This window comes from Clinocottus analis, unplaced genomic scaffold, assembly GCF_023055335.1.
Source record: "Clinocottus analis isolate CAN_PGR_092001 unplaced genomic scaffold, fCliAna1.0.p SCAF_2, whole genome shotgun sequence".
NCBI classification, from domain to species: domain Eukaryota; kingdom Metazoa; phylum Chordata; class Actinopteri; order Perciformes; family Cottidae; genus Clinocottus; species Clinocottus analis.
Genome location: NW_027175931.1, coordinates 18311125 through 18326915, shown reverse-complemented (window position 1 = coordinate 18326915; position 15791 = coordinate 18311125). Strand labels below are relative to the sequence as shown.

The 15791-nt window shown below is 42.6% G+C and overlaps 1 protein-coding gene across 1 annotated transcript; it reads right to left on the bottom strand.

Annotated features, from left to right (window-relative positions):
- On the bottom strand, window positions 1-15580 carry sytl2b (synaptotagmin-like 2b). Its single transcript, XM_068584173.1, has 20 exons — window positions 15549-15580; window positions 14309-14486; window positions 12531-12691; window positions 11933-12044; window positions 11051-11099; window positions 10824-10926; window positions 10285-10696; window positions 10040-10176; window positions 6656-9061; window positions 4903-5016; window positions 4764-4814; window positions 4573-4664; window positions 4363-4479; window positions 3560-3729; window positions 2820-2922; window positions 2545-2706; window positions 2253-2337; window positions 2012-2114; window positions 1292-1497; window positions 1-1008 (listed from the first exon to the last, which is right to left on the bottom strand). The coding sequence occupies exons 2-20, from the start codon at window positions 14407-14409 to the stop codon at window positions 860-862; spliced, it is 4833 nt and encodes a 1610-aa protein (XP_068440274.1). The 5' UTR covers window positions 14410-14486; window positions 15549-15580; the 3' UTR covers window positions 1-859.
- Window positions 15581-15791: the final 211 nt, after the last annotated feature.

Below are 15791 nucleotides of genomic sequence, written 5' to 3'. Positions count from 1 at the left end.
CTGACCTTTGGCGTAGCGTTCTAGCCTTTGGCGTAGCGTTCTAGCCTTAGACGTAGCGTTCTAGCCTTAGACGTAGCGTTCTAGCCTTTGGCGTAGCGTTTTAGCCTCTGGCATGATACTGCAACTTGTGTAACTTTCAGTCGCCTTAATTTTTCTTTAAAATAAAAATAGTAATAAACTACTGTGTTTATCTCTACAGATCATCTGTAGGGTAAGAACTATGCTACCTCTGACTTTTATCACAATTATGCCGAATGCTAAATGTTCTTTGAGAATAATTTAGAAAAATACTGTCAAATTAAGAGTTTATCTGACAAGATATAGTTGTTTAAGTGAATATTTACAAAAACATTTGTTACTGCTGTTTGCGATTACATTTGGGTCAATATTAGTCTGACATAACAACCTTGATAATTTGGCTCATGAGATAAACGCGTCTTTTGCACATTCGGAGCAACTATTAAAAAGGTAGAGATTTTGACATACCGCATGGAGAATATATGTACATCTGAATCCTGGTACAGTTGTGGGTAGTAACCCTTTTTATATATCCTTGTGTGTAGATTATTTAAATCCTATTAGCAGATGTTCTACAAGCCTTGCCCGTTATTTTGTACATTGTTATTTGCTATTGTGTTCCTATTTGGGGTTTATTGTACTGTGATTGATGTATGGTTTATTGGTTACATTCCTGTGTGTGTCAGGGCTTCATTGTGTCTGTTGTATCATTGACACTAACAAAAGCAAGCACAGGGAGAGGCAGCCATTTTGAATCATTACAAAGCTTTTCTAAACTGAATCAAAATCTTTAAAACTGTAATTTGACACTGTTTTTACACTGTCTTTGCACAACTTTTAGTTATTTTAAACCAGTTTTTGCAGAGTTCAGCACTCTTAATGGGAGTACATCCTCCACCCATTCATTTGGGGTGGCCATCATGCGCTCCCACAGGGCCGCCTCGTCAGGAGTCGAGTCCATCCAGTGCACCAGTGCTCCGTAACTTCGTCCTGCGGGGAAACATTGAGACACAACAATTAAAACACAAGCACCACTCAGGTGGTTTTATTTTAAGTTGGTGTTTGAGACCCATAGAGGTAGAATTACCCAATATGTTCACGAAAATATATAGTTCCAACCATATATAGTTTTTTTAATATAGGAATTACACCACATTCGCTCCAAAAAGTGATTTCTTTTAGTAGATATATTTATAACACAGCGATGCTTCAGCTGATGATCAGTTCTTTTCCACGGTTCAGATTGGTTCTGTTTGTGTATTTTGACCAGCACCTTTTCCAACTCCAATCCTCAGGCCCCCCAGCAGGTTGTTTGCCAGCCTGTCTTGGTCCCAGACTGTGAGCTCCACGCAGGCTTCTGACAGATCGGCCTCCCTGATGCCGTCGTACACCATCGTATGGTTGAACGCTGGGTCTACTGTCCTCCGCAGCACACGCGTCTTCTGGCGACTCTTTCTGCTCGTGTCCGGCAGCACAAAGCTTGGGATGAAAGGGAAGAAGACACATTGTCACTGTTACAGCAGAACACTGATGGAGTCATTTTTGGGAGAGAACCTAATCTCTTTCAATTAATTGAGAATATGGATACTGATATTACGTTTGTACGTTCAATATGAAGTCAATGTCACAGCTAGCAAAGAGTTAGCTGAGCTTAGTTTGATAAAATGTACCTCTAAAGCTCATGATGCTACATTTCGTGTAAAACGTAGTTGTTTTACATAAAGCCTCTCACAGCTTGGCTACAGTTTTTGTTAACAAAACGTATATGTATATAATGTGCTAATTAGTGAGCTTTAGATGTGCTGGTAGGCGATTTCTTTACCTTTGGACAGAGCTGTTTCCCCTGTTTCCAGTCTTTATGCTAAACTAAGCTACTGGCTTGAGCTTCACGTTTAACAGACACACTTCAGTGGTATCAATCTTCTCATCTAAGTATCAGCAACAAATTAAAGAAGTATTTCTAAGAATGGCAAACATCTTTTTTTATGCATACCACTTAACATATGGGTCGATAGTGGCCCGGATAGGTGGCAAGTTCTTGCATTCTTTCACCCAAATGTGTACTTCTCCAGTGTTTGGACCGTCCTTAATTGATCCTTTGACAAAGAAATGACAAAATATAGACAAAATATTTGAAGAACCCTCCATGTACAAAGGGGGGGATTGCGTTTTTCTAAAATATACATCATAAACAAAGCCTGTTTTTAAATAACAGAAAAAAAGTCTGTGCAGACCTTCACTGTGGATGATCTCTGGCAGGAAACGTATGGCGAGTCTCATCTCTCCTTGACCATGTGATGGCGCCAAAGTGGGAGCAGTCTGAAATGTTTGACACAGTATAAATTATACATAAACAGTAGGTCCTAAATGGGGCAAAGGTTATATTTGAGCATGTGATATCACAAGCTCAAATAGACTCTGGGGAGGCGGACCACATTCTGAGATAATCCGCTGTTATTTGATGAAAAAACAGCTGCTGTGGATAAAGCAAGCCTGTGAGCGTTTTTTTTCTTCTTTTCTTTTTACCCTTGTTTTCAGGGCTAAGTAGTTCATCTGGGTGTGGTTAAAGTCCCAGTTGGAGAGGTCCAGGTCTACCTCGCCCAGGAAACTGTTTTTGCCAAAGGTGTCGTGATGCCAAACGGAGAGAATGAGCGACTGGGTTCTGAGGTACTCCATGCGAACACGATACTGCAAGGACAGGGAAGAGCAAGCTGCTTTTGTTTGTTGATTATCACGCAAGCCAAGTAATGTGTGGGAAAGTGCCTTTGTTTGTTTAGTACGATGGCATCATGGATTCTTACTCGGAGGATCTCGTTGAAAGTTGGATTTCGTGTCTTCTTTTTCACCGATGTCTTCCTCTTTCCCAAATGAGCTCTGTCAGGAACCAGGTAGCTTTTGACATACCTTTAAAAGTAAAAAGATACACCCTCAGCATATAATACCATTTCAATGTGAATCTAGTTACAGTTACTGGAAAAAATGTACATGCATGAAAATTGTACGCATTTTTAGTTATACTACAGCAGTATATCGTTTATACATCATACAAAAAGATATTGAAAGTTTACCCTTTTTACGCAGTGGGTCCAGTTCAGCATGGAGAAAACGCCGAAGATTGACAATGTTTAATATAATTACAGTGTTTGTTTCTACCTAGTTAAATATACGATCCTGGTGTCAGCCCTCATCCAAGTAAGCAGATGCAGGTGTGCTCCCATAGAGAACACATATGAACGCATTATCCAGGTGTTTGATCACACTCATATATATGGACACAGCAGGTGTTTTGTTAGCTGGAGTTATGTAAGGTAAAATAAAAAATAAAGATAAACAAGGCAACGATGATCTAAATGCTGAAATAAAAGTGAAATTCACCAGACACAGATTTCAATGGCTTGCTATGTGTAGTGGCAACTCAGTGGAAACCCGGTTAAGTGGAGGTCATGCTTTGAATCTACTCGTTAACAGTCATTCATTTCCCTAAATAAACAGTACATACAGTATAAATACGCCAATAGAATATTTCATGCCCAGTACTCACGGATCAGAACGGCCCCTCTTCGGGTCGACTGCCGCCAGGTCTTGGCACTTAGTCACAAAGATGTGAAACTCTCTGAGCTTCTGGACGTAGTTGATGGAGAACTGGATATTTCCCTGAACCTCCACGTTCCCAAAATCCCCACTGTACATGGTCATCACACTTCCACTCAACTAGGAGCACACACAGACAAGTAGGCAAACATTGTACATCATCAATCATAAATGTAATTATTTATTTAATACTTTGTTGGATGATTTGGGTTTTATATTTAAATCTATCTCCTGCAGATAAAAGCCAAGGACAAAGCTAATCGGTGCTGCTTCAAAGAGGAACTCCTCTTAGGGAGGACCTACTACATGTATGAATCAAGTTGTGTGAAATGTGTTCGCGTTAAAGCATGTTACTCATGGCACAACACTTCAAGTTTGAAAATGAAAACAAATAGTGGCGGTTAGGCTTTACCCGCCCGTTAATCTGAAGGTCCTTTGCTACAAGTCGCAATCATTTCTTCTTTACTATGGCAAAGGAATGACCTGCCCTACTCTGCGTCTGATTGGCCCTGATAGGCCTAACCCTAAACCTAACCTTAACCCTAACCCTGTCTTGACCTAACCAATCTCGCTCATCACACCTAAACCTAACCATTGTTTTAAAAAGCAAAACATGTGATACCACTCCTAACAAAAGGAAAATAATAATGGTAATGTCAATCTCTGACCGACACAATGTAATTTTGCAAGCGAACGGCCAGGGCAGTTGAAGAGAGCCGTGTTTAGCGTGCTCGTGCATTAGTGTGAACATACAGAGGACAAAGACGACATGCCAGACGAGCCAGTGAGGTTATTGAAAGAGCTGCCCGTCATTAGACTTCCTGTTTGGTCATCGTCCTCGCAGGTGGAATCAATGTCTCTGCCATCCTCCTGAAACACAAACAGCAGGCACAGAAAGCTATGTGCACAGGGATGCAGAGCAAACGTTGACATCCTGGACTGAAACATGCAGAGGGGGGTTACCTCCTTCTGTAAAAACGAAGGAACCGATTTGCTCATCTTCTTCAGGTGCTCCGGATCCGAAAATGACGGTGACGGTGACGGGGTGGATGACACTGAGGAGACGTTGATTAGAAAGCAGAAGATACAAATCTTGACTAATTTGCATGAAAACATGTCCATAATGGAAAAAAAAGATCAGGCATTTATTTTACCATCTCTAATGCGTCTCAGGTCAGCAGTTGGGTCTTGCCTTGTTTCTTGTCCTGTAAAAAACAAACCAAAGAAACCACAATCCCCCAAATCGATCTGCGTATGTGGACAGTCTGACTCAGAGGTCGAGGGCATGCTCACGTGGGGATGAAGATGCTGTGATGTCCTCCATACTTTTGGCCAGATTTTTCGGCCTTGCCTCTGCTCTCCGCAGTGCTTTCCTGACAAGGTTTTGCGCCTCAACATCGTTCTCACCTACAGCACGAATTGGAGAGAACGATCTGCTTACAGGCTTTCAGTACAGGAAGCTGTTCATGCTCAAAGTTGGTCGTTACGTCTTTGTTTCAAGTTATCAGTTGTAAAAATGAAAGTAACAGCTTTACATTGATCTGAATGCAAAGATTATTTTACTAAAAAAATGTTATTGCTCACATAAGTTGTTTGTCTGTAAATGAATCACAGACCGGTGTTTGAGCAACATTTGGCATTTTTGCTGGAGAATTGCTTATAATTGCAAATCCCTTCTTATATGAATAATCTGCTAATCATTGTCGCTAATCAATACACACAAAATCTAAGTATTGGTTGTAAACTTAATGTACAATCTGACAAAGTCAAGGGCCGGAACTGAAGTATGATGCAGATAATGAATTGCCCTTTTTAAGTGTATGTTGTTGGATAAGGTTGTAATGTGAGTGGCGATTACCTACAAACGTCTGGGTTTGATTCCTCTGGAAAAAACTAAGTTGAATCTTTGCTTACGTAGCATGTTGTGCATAATAGTCAAATAATAGTGGGGTAGTGAGGGGTAATAGGTGTGGCCTCGGCCTCAAAGCTTTTAAAAGTACTGTTAAAGAAGTTGAGTTGTAGGTTTATGAATTTTAAGAGGAACATATTGCCCGTCCCATAAATTAAACACAGGCAGCTGACTGCAGGCACACACTGTGTAGACAGAGAGCTGCTTCTGCCAACAAAGATGACTTTACACGGACATGATATCACGGAGAGTGCTGGACTCGACCCACAGAGGTTCATTTATGAGTCAGCAAACAGACCACAGGAGCTGGAATACTTCAAAACGGCGTAACTTTTAAGAGATTGTTAAAAAAATGTTTTGTCTGTTTCTTTTCTTCATGTATTAATCTGACTGTTGGATAGGCAATAATGTGAGCGCTCTGCTTTCTGCCTGTTGGCTAAACCTGTTGTCAATTAGTTTATGGATATGTTCGTGTGTTGTAATGACTGTTTGCTGTGCAGAGTGAAGCAGGTGTGTCTATGTGGAGATGTACCGGAGATATGTGTGTTTAGGTGATATGTGTAGACGTCTGGCGTTTTTTAAATTTATTTTTATGTATTTACTTTCCTGTACTGGGTATGTTATATGTTTGGAAATGTCAAAAAAAGAGATAGAAAACAAAGGAAGTGTCAGTTGGAATGCATGTTTGTTATGTTATGTGTCTATCTTTTTCCAAATTTAAAAAAATTAAAAATTATCGGTGAATTTTAGAAAACGTACATTTCTTTTAGATGTTGACAATATAAGAGATCTACATGTTTATTGTTCTTGACTTAAACGTGTTTTGTTCTCAACATTTAATACATGCTTTGTGAATTGTGTTAAAATCTAATTTAGCTGATTTTTTTCTTCCAAATTAAACATAATTATCTGTATTGTAATACTCAGCATCTTACTTTTGAATGAATAATAAATTAAACAGTTTAAACAGAGCAATTTAGAAATAAATCTAAAATAATAAAAAAAAATGTGTTCTTCACTCAAAATTGATTCAAATTGCTTTTTTAAATAGGCACCTTCGTCACAGCGACTCCACAGCGCTACTGACGCTGGCGCTGCGTATTGCCTCGTTAATAAAAAAGTGAAGTTGTTGCTTACGCTTGGAACTGTTCCTGGAGTTGGACCACGTCTCTGACGTGCTGCTCACAGACGACTCCTGACCTGCGTCTGAACTGCTGTAGTTTTCCCAAAGTGGCCGCTGACTGGCCTTGCTGCCCTCTCTACTGTGACACTCCTCCAAGCTCACCGGCGTGCTGGCGCTCACCGGCCCATCCGGATCAAATTCATACCCGGACTTTCCTACTGACCCCTCGTCCACCACGGCCGGGGGGAGAAAGGTGTGCGCGATGGTCTCGTCGGTCACGCCCAGGTAATGCCGGTAGTCTTTCGGTACGTATGCCCGCGCATGTGGAGTCGAAGCCTCAGTTTCCTCAGCTGGCCTTCCTAGCGGCGACGCGCCTTTTTCGGTGTTCTGCCTCTGCTTTCTACTCTGGGAGTGGACGGGGCTTACATCCATTTTACGCTCTTTCTCCTCGGGATCGCTCAGAGAAAACATGCTAGCGGCGCGACGCATGGAACTTCCGCGACTGCTTGATCTGCCAAAGCTGTCTTTTCTGCTCTTCGGAGAACGGATCTCTTTTCCCGATCTGCTCGGGGACTTCGGGGGTTTCTCCTCTCTGTTAGCATCTGTTGAGCTCCTTTTGGACTCGGCTGTCGCGTGATTGGACAGGTTGCTTTTGCCATCGCTCACTACTCTTGACCCCGTCTGTCCATCGCGAGGTGGCTTTGATCGATTCGGAAGAGGTGGGGAGGATTTTATGGCGGCGGGTCGTGGTTTCTCTGGTACGCAGTAGTTCTCGGGGTCACCACACTTTAACTCCGGAGATGAAAGCTGGGCACTTATCGGCTCCTTCTTCTTGGGGCTTTTGGGTTTGTCAAAGGAAGATGATCCGTTTGTGTCAGACTTGACATCACTCCAGAATTCACGGAGAGTACTAAATTGGGTTCGGTTTGTGCGTAGGGTTGGGGACAACTTGTCTGTTGTCTGATTCAAAGGAATGACAGAAAAATTGTGATAATTTCTTTCAGGGTGTTCGTCATCGCTGCCTGAATCATTTCCAATCCTGTCCAATGAGGTCAGATCGTACTCCGACTTTGTAAATCTTTTATTCAGTTTTGATTGAACTGGACCACGACCAGCGTTACCGTCACCGGGAGATTTAGGTTTACTGGTGTACAATGGAGGCTTTTTCCACTCCTGCTCCCAGAAAGACTTCAGCTGCTTTATCTTCTCTGCAGTGCTTTCTTGTTGCGGGTGTCTGTTTGCGGGAGGGCTGTTAATTCTGTCTTTGTTAGACGTACCCTCCTTTCGTTTCATATCCTCACTATTACTCGACTTAGCGTCTTCACTTAAACCTCGACGCATTTGTGCTTTAGGGGCGATTGGCTTGTCACCTTGCTTGTCGTTCATGTATGGGCTGTTTCTGGACAAATGGAGCCTCTGTGAGTCTGGATCTGTATCCAGGTGAGACGCAGGACTAGCATTTGACAGTTTGTCTTGCACTGAGGTTTCTCTAGATTGGGAAATACTGTCAGGTTGTGCAGTGGACTGGATGTGTGTCCTTGGTTGCGGACTTATTTTGTTCACAGATAAAATCTCAGTGTCCGAACCTCTCCTGTCAGCTACGTGGGGACTGGCGGCTAACTGTAAGTAATCTGAGTTGTATGTTGAATCATTTTTGTTCCTCTGAGGTGAAGTATTGATCGCCCGACCGTGTCCAGTATCTTTCTGCTGTTCTCTTGCATCCTCTGCATTTAAAGCAGGCTGATTATAAATTCCCTTTTTGTTGTAAACTCCAGGCGCAGTGGGCCTATCAGGCGCTATGTGCGATTTGCTCACTTTTTCCTTGTCTGTCTCCGCTGAGACGGCACTAGGTTTTTGTCCTTTGTCGGCGATAGAATTGATGGTAAGTATTTTATGTCCCGGGTTGCTTTCCTCCCAGAATGACTTCAGATGAGAGATTTGGACCGGTTGGCTTTCAACGGTAATATCTTTAACTTCCAGTGACCGAATTCTTCCTCTGGTGTCCTTCTCTACCTCTCCTTGTGTTTCCTGTGTGTCTCTGTCTGTTGCTCTGAACTCTTTGGCCTCGTTGGCCTGTCGCTGTGAGGGATTTATTCTCATTTGGAGAGGTTCATTCTTTCTGTCACTTATAATATCCCCAGAATCTTTTCTAAAAGAAACTTCGTCTTTTGATTTGTTCATTTCTGTATGTTTATCAAAACTCTGCTTGGCCTTTGGGACATCTTTTGTCTTTGGCCAATCAATGCTGTCTGTGCTGCGGCTAAACCAGTCCAGCACCTTAGCGATGGAGTCCTCATCGCTGGTGGGACTGGTGGTCGGACTGGATAGTTGAAATGCGTGTTTTTGATTGGATTTCTTCTGGGCTTGCTGATCAGACTTATCAATGAAGTTGAGATCATACGACACTGGGGGGTCTGGATCTGAAAATAAAGGTATATAAAAGTATTAAATACGTCTTAATTTAGTGTCTGTGCTGCAGCAGGTTTGGCTCATCTTCTGGTAATGAAAGCGGTGGGCCGCCATGAGTCAGCCATGCTAGCTGCACTGTGAAGCTGTACGCTAATGTCAGAATGCTAACATGTTCACAATGACAATGCTAACATGCTGATGTTGACCGATATAATATTTAATAATGTTTCCCAGATTCACAGTCTCACTTTAGTGCGTTATCATGCTACCATTTGCCAGTAAACACAGCTGAGGCCGATGTGAATGTTTTTAACCTTCAGAGGACTCTCACTGCTCCGGTTGCTTTTTTATTCATTCTCTGGCCTTTTGAGGGAATGGACTTGACTAAAATAACATTAATGCGTCATCCAGAGCAAAAAGAAATAGAAGCAGGTACCTCAATGTCAAGATGTTTTTTACAAGAACATAATAATCTTTCAGCCTGTATCCCATCATGTCCTAATCTCTGCCTCCGAGGAGTGGTTGTGTATTCGGTCGTATGTGCGACTGTGTGTGTCCGTGACTGAGTGAGTGTTTGTATCCACAACTTATCTCACATCCTGCTGCATCATGCTGCAGCATATTTTGGTGCCGAGCAGCGGCTGCGTGGCTCAAGGACCTCTCGTTTGTGCGGTGACTCACACTTTCTCAAAACACCTTCTCTTATCCGGTTTATGTGCCATTGACGACATGACTACTCCTCACACCACTCTTATCTCAAAAGTCACAACATGACTTTATCACCCAAAAGTCTGTTTTTCATTTTAGGATTACTGACCTCTCAAAATCTTAAAGGAAACAGTTACTCTAAAGTTGAATTGCTCACAGCTCTCTCACAAGTGCTTCATTTTGAGACCAAAGCTGAGGAACCATACCGCCACAGTTGAAATTTGATGACGAGTTTAAACATACTTTTAACCACAACAAGTTTTTCTTGGAACCAAACTCACCCACAGTGCTTTGGGGCAGACTCAGGTCTTCGCACCTGGTGGCTGTACCCACACTGCTATTGTTTTCTCTGTCTGAATCCTGAATGCCGGCTGCGTGCGGGACGACACCGTCGTCTCTGTCGGTGGATGCGTCGCTCCTGGTGCACGTGGTAAGTCTGAAACGATGCAGGTTGTGAGTTGCAGTGGGAGGAGGAGAGAGCTTAATTCAAATGTTGGGGCTCAGAGTTGAGGAATTGTCCACTGACCTGTCGTTTGCTATCGAAGACGGGTTTCTTTCTTTCTTCAGACTGGATTTAGACAAAAGCTGAGATGCGTCCCAGAGTGGCTGCTGGGAGTTTTCATCTAGAAGTTCAGCTGAATGAGATACTTGATGAGAAACATGTGGTATTTCCTCTTGGCCCTTCGGGTCGTACTGGTGAGAGTTCTCACTGGACCCTTGCTTGAAGATCCGTCTCGGGGTGGGAACGATCGCCGCCGTCTGTCCCAGAGCGTCTGACGCCTGGCCGTTGCTTTCTGACTGACTGGAGCTCCGTCTCGAGCGAAACGTCCTCTTCTTCGGCACCGGCCTGAAGCCCACAGAAGAGCCCTCTGACGTGAGGGAGCCCCCCGAAGTCTGAGCGCTCTCTGCCGGGTGGCTCTTCAGTGGAGATATGGGCTCTGTGGGAAACGAGGGAAGAAAGGCTCAGTCTGGATTATGCTTCAATATTGGTCCGCTAGCACTTTGCACGTTGATTTGTGTATATTGTGATTTCAGAACATCACAAAAGTGCTCGAAGTTTCAAACCCGTCTCAGACGACTTCTGGTCCTGACTGTTTGAGACGTCGTCATTATGTTCAGGTGGCTCAACAACAATAAGGGAGGCGCGGTTGAAAGGGTTGTGCCTTGGCTGAAAGGGAAATTACCATAAGGAGTGTTTGGCATTACAAACTGTGCAATTTTATTGTGACATGGTTGCGACAATACAAATCACAGAAAAAAAGGCTGATCTGTTTAGTATCAGTCATAATTACCGCTTTTGGAGAGCGGACTGATGAATTTATACTCTCTGTTTCTGCGTCGCTGTGAAAAAAAAATTCAAATATGAAGTCAAGAAAGATGGAAATCTTTATACAAGTACTATAAAGCTTTACATCCAGTTCAGTTTAACTTGATGTGCTGCACCAAAAAAAAACAATTCTCAAAAGTGTGGACTGCGTGACTGGAGCTATTTAAATAACGTTAAATAACAAAGAGGAAGAACTCTTGACCTAATCAACCGGACTGCTGATAGAAAGTAAGAGAGCATCCGATAAGATCTGGCATTCTGGGGCTGAATGAGAGGATTTGTTTTACAGGGAAGTAAAACTTTAAGTAATTGATTGACTGCATTTAGAAATGCATGTGATGAAACACACTGCAAGAAACTACAGTTTAACTATCAGGATACAAACAGATTTGAGCATGTTGAATATAAATCCTCCTCCACTGGACAACATATTCATCGTAACAATCTGTAACGAAATCCCCCGCTAACAGGACAGATAGGAACGCCAGCAACATGAACAGAAACCTCTCCGTCAGTGTCATTACGCTGAGAGCTCGACGGAGTTAATCCCTTAATATGTGAAACCACATCCAGCAGTGTTGTGAGCAGGAGCTGCTGCTGGGCTATAAAACATATTACACACTCTGCACCACCTATGTTTGCACAGGCTGAGTCACAAGACACACACACACACACACACACACACACACACACACACACACACGCACACACACACACACACTCTCTGTAAACAGAGACAAAGTGAGACAGCGAGAGAAAGGAGCTGCTCTGGTTATTTCATGGAATCGAAGGACACATCCTGACGAGGTTAAAGACAGTAAACCATGAAGAAGAGAGGAGTGTGTACTTGATTCTCTGCGGCTGCAGTGCCTCCAAACTTCTGGCTGGTTTTGGTGGAGCGCCGATGTCTGAACCTCGACTGCTGGGTCTCTTGGCTCTTTCCATCCTGAGAGAACCGTCTGTAACAGAAAGGAGCTCGGGAATAACCACAATCTAAATACTCTGTCTCTAAGAGGAAACGATGCTTTGTGTTGATGTTTAACTTCTTTTGAGCACCATTTTTGACCCCAGCACTCTTAAATGTTACTTCCATTTTCACAAGTTACCCCCGAAAGTGTTCTTGTGATCCCACAGATATCGACAATGTTGCTCCGAGCCAAAACCAACGATTAAATCCAATATTTTCACTAACGTTGTCACTTCACTCTAAGCTTCTTCTCTTCTGTAACATACACTAAGTCCCCTGTGGAGACGCGTAGAAAGGTTGGATTTAAACTTTGGTTTCACCCCAGAGAAACATGGCAGACGAGACATCTGAGGGAATGTAAAAATACCTCTGAAGACATCACAGGTCAAAGAAAAACATTCACAAGTGCTGAGGTCACACATGGAGCGATGACGTGCTATAAAACAAGCCCTTTGTCAACAGTTTAGAAGCAACACACCTAAACTAGCATTCCTCTGTTTCATGGAGGCCAGGATGATCTCCGAGCCGTGGATCTTGTCCATGTGTCTACGAGACTTGGCCTCGTAAAACCACTCTCCGGTTCGGTACTTGAGCTCGGTGTCGAGCGGCGAGCCGGCGTCGGGTATTATCTCCAGTTTCCTGCAGGAGAAGCACGAAGGAGACATTTACAAATGCTAAAGTCAAGAGGTTTTTCCTCTACAGTCATTCATTGACTCTTTATGCAATATGGTAATCCTAGTGGAGTGGCATTTCTCAATTAATATTTGTACAGCTTCTTTTTTTCTTTCTTTTTTTTTATCTCCTAAGGCGCTTTATGAACTCAGTTTGAGAAGGTGAAGTGTTTACTCCGCTTCACTGCAATTCCAGTTGCACATGATCGATCTCATGGAAAGAATTTTGAAAAAACATTCCCGTCAAGTTCAAATTGAATCAAAGAGAAATGGCTGCTGATGAGTTCATCTTTCCTCTTGATGGAGAAACACAGCGGTCATGTGAATGAAGGGCAGCACATTATTACAGACCGTTGGCTTAATCCCTTTATACCGGACACAGTGAGCCGGCCAACTCCTTTAACTCACAAGGACCGGCACACTGTTTCATTATATCCTTGACTCATGTGCATTAAACAAAGCCACATCTTTAAAGAGGATCGTTTTAATTTATTATTTCCATACGCATCACTGCATTTTTACTAACGAACTAGCTAACTGGCTCAACCACAGAAAGACAACAAGACATTGAACTGTTTGACATGATCGTTTGACGAGTTCAGTCATATTTAACCTTTTGGAAACCGTGCGTGAAAAGAAAATCCTCCTGTGCCAATTTTAAGTCCCAGCATGCCCCATTCAGACAATCTTTTGGCACAAAATACGTAATTTTTCCATTTTTGAACCGAATGACAGATTACTGCTTCGTAACAGGCCAAGACTTTGTTTTATTGTGATTTTTGTTGCAGATCTAGATTCTTTAGGTCCTAATCTTTACAAAAAGGTGTCTTATTGATGCTCCAGAAGGCATTTTTGAGGAATCTGGCTCATATCATGCTGGATGTTCAAAGTTATGATCAAAATAACTTTTAAAAGTGTTTTTTGCAGATATACATTTTTTTTTCCAAGACTTCGCTGAACAAATACAATAAACACAAGTATTGGAATTAATTTGGGGTTCCTATACGACAACACAAACACAGAGGAAAAAGAGGTCTAGAGCCAAAATTGGTTGTAAAGTTTTCAACGTTGTTGGTCTTAACCAGCTCCGCATACACACTGAGAGGAATGTTTGAGCCTCTCCCAAAGCTTCAGTTTAACCGATGATTTAAAATGTTTTTCTGAAAGGAGGCAGTATGAGGCATCACGCTCTTCACAGTTGAGGTGTCTCTCATCATTGAGGCCTTTAAGGGTTTCTATTCCTGTCCGACTTCATCTGGGCTTTAATCTAATTGCCCATCTCACATGGAGGCTTCTCAGCGTCTGTGTCCGGCCGAGCTGTTATCCTGTTATTCCATTATGACCAGACGAGTATTACTTTGGACTGTCCCACAAAGGCCTTTTCTCACAAAACTGGCGATGGAAGGGGTAGTTATCTAATCATTAAAATTACATTAGCTGAATAACATGGCATTAGCTTAAATGCTGGCCAAAACATTTCTGCTCAAGTAAAACAGTCCAAGTCAGATGCCATTGTCATCTGAAGTGTTTACCAACTCCAAGGACCTAAGATGCTTATTATTCCTTTTGCCTGATCTCTTTCTACCTGATTCTCTCCTCCTCGGCCTTCTTCAGCTCCGTGTCCCTCCTCAGCACCGTCATTATCACCCCTTGCTCCTCCTCCGTCAGGTAGCTCAGGTCAATCATGGTTCCTCCTCCTCCTTCCCTCCGCTCGCAGGTGTGGAGCCGCTCAGCAAGCAGGGAGCAGCCGGCTGGGTGTGTCGCTGTCAGGCAAAGGCAACACAACCCCATTATCTTAAAAAGTTGTTTCAATTGTTCAAAACATGCCAATAAAAATGAATCTAAATGGTATGAATTACACGACAGCCAGTTGTTTACTGAGCTGTTTCTCCAAAAAACAACAACGGTCAAAACCACAGCATGCCATTGTTACGCAACCACGACAGTGACCTCCATCCAGCAGGCCTCTCGTTAACCAATTGGTTTATTTAAACAGAAACATCTGCAACACTCAAACCTGTTGCGACAACAACACCTATCGACTGGAAAGTGACCTGATCGTCACTGAAGCATCTGCGTCGGTTCAGAAAGTAGCTCATTAAGAACAAGTACAATTGTGAGGTACTTTATTTGAGTTGGCAACATCCATGTTGTTTATCGTATACTTCTCCTTCACTACATTTCATTGGGAATTATATACCATAATACCTTTTGATACTTAAAGTACGTCTCTATTTCTGCACCACACACGTCCGTCGTGTGCTCCTTTTGCTTGTTTGTTTAAGAAACCCTTTGTTGACACATCAGGCAATTATATACACACTCTGACTGCTATGTCTCACATTTCTACTTTAACTTTGTTATAAAGTGATAAACGACTTGTAAAATGATATGTCTCAGTCCAGATTCTGAGATAAAAGTGAACACGCTGCTGCTGCTTTTTGCACTCCTGCACTTGCTTGTTGCTGAGATATTTATTTGATAACTATTGATTTTCTGCATCTATTTTACCTTCCAGCTAAAGCAATCAACCATTTTTTAAATAATGTATCCATGTTTACAAGTTGTTTTCTCTGTTTGACAGGCTAAATGCATCTTCTAATTTAAATACATTTGAAATCTCTCCTTTAAATTATAAACTATATAGTTAGCAGAGCTTCTATTGTCAAAAGTAACAATAGCAGTTGAATCAGCCCACAGATGACATTTGAGTTTATGTTTCTACTTGTGAATACTTTATCACGCAAGCAAACGTTTGTAAAATAAAACAATAAAGAACAATATATTATCAGTTTTCTTGCAATAAGTCAGAGTGTGTGTCCTACCTTACAGGACGTCTGCAGGCTCGTCACAAACCGCCACGGGAACTCCCATCCTGATGTGTCGGCGAACAAAAGAAACAGGTGGAGGTGTTTGTCTCCTCCAAGGATCTGCTGCTGCTGGATGGGCTGCCCGGTCAGGAGCAGATAGCGGGATGGACTCCGTGTGTGTGTGTGTGTGTGTGTGTGCACAAGGAGGACCTGAGATCACCCGCCAGCTGAGCAGTTACTTTGTTCACGGTGTCACTG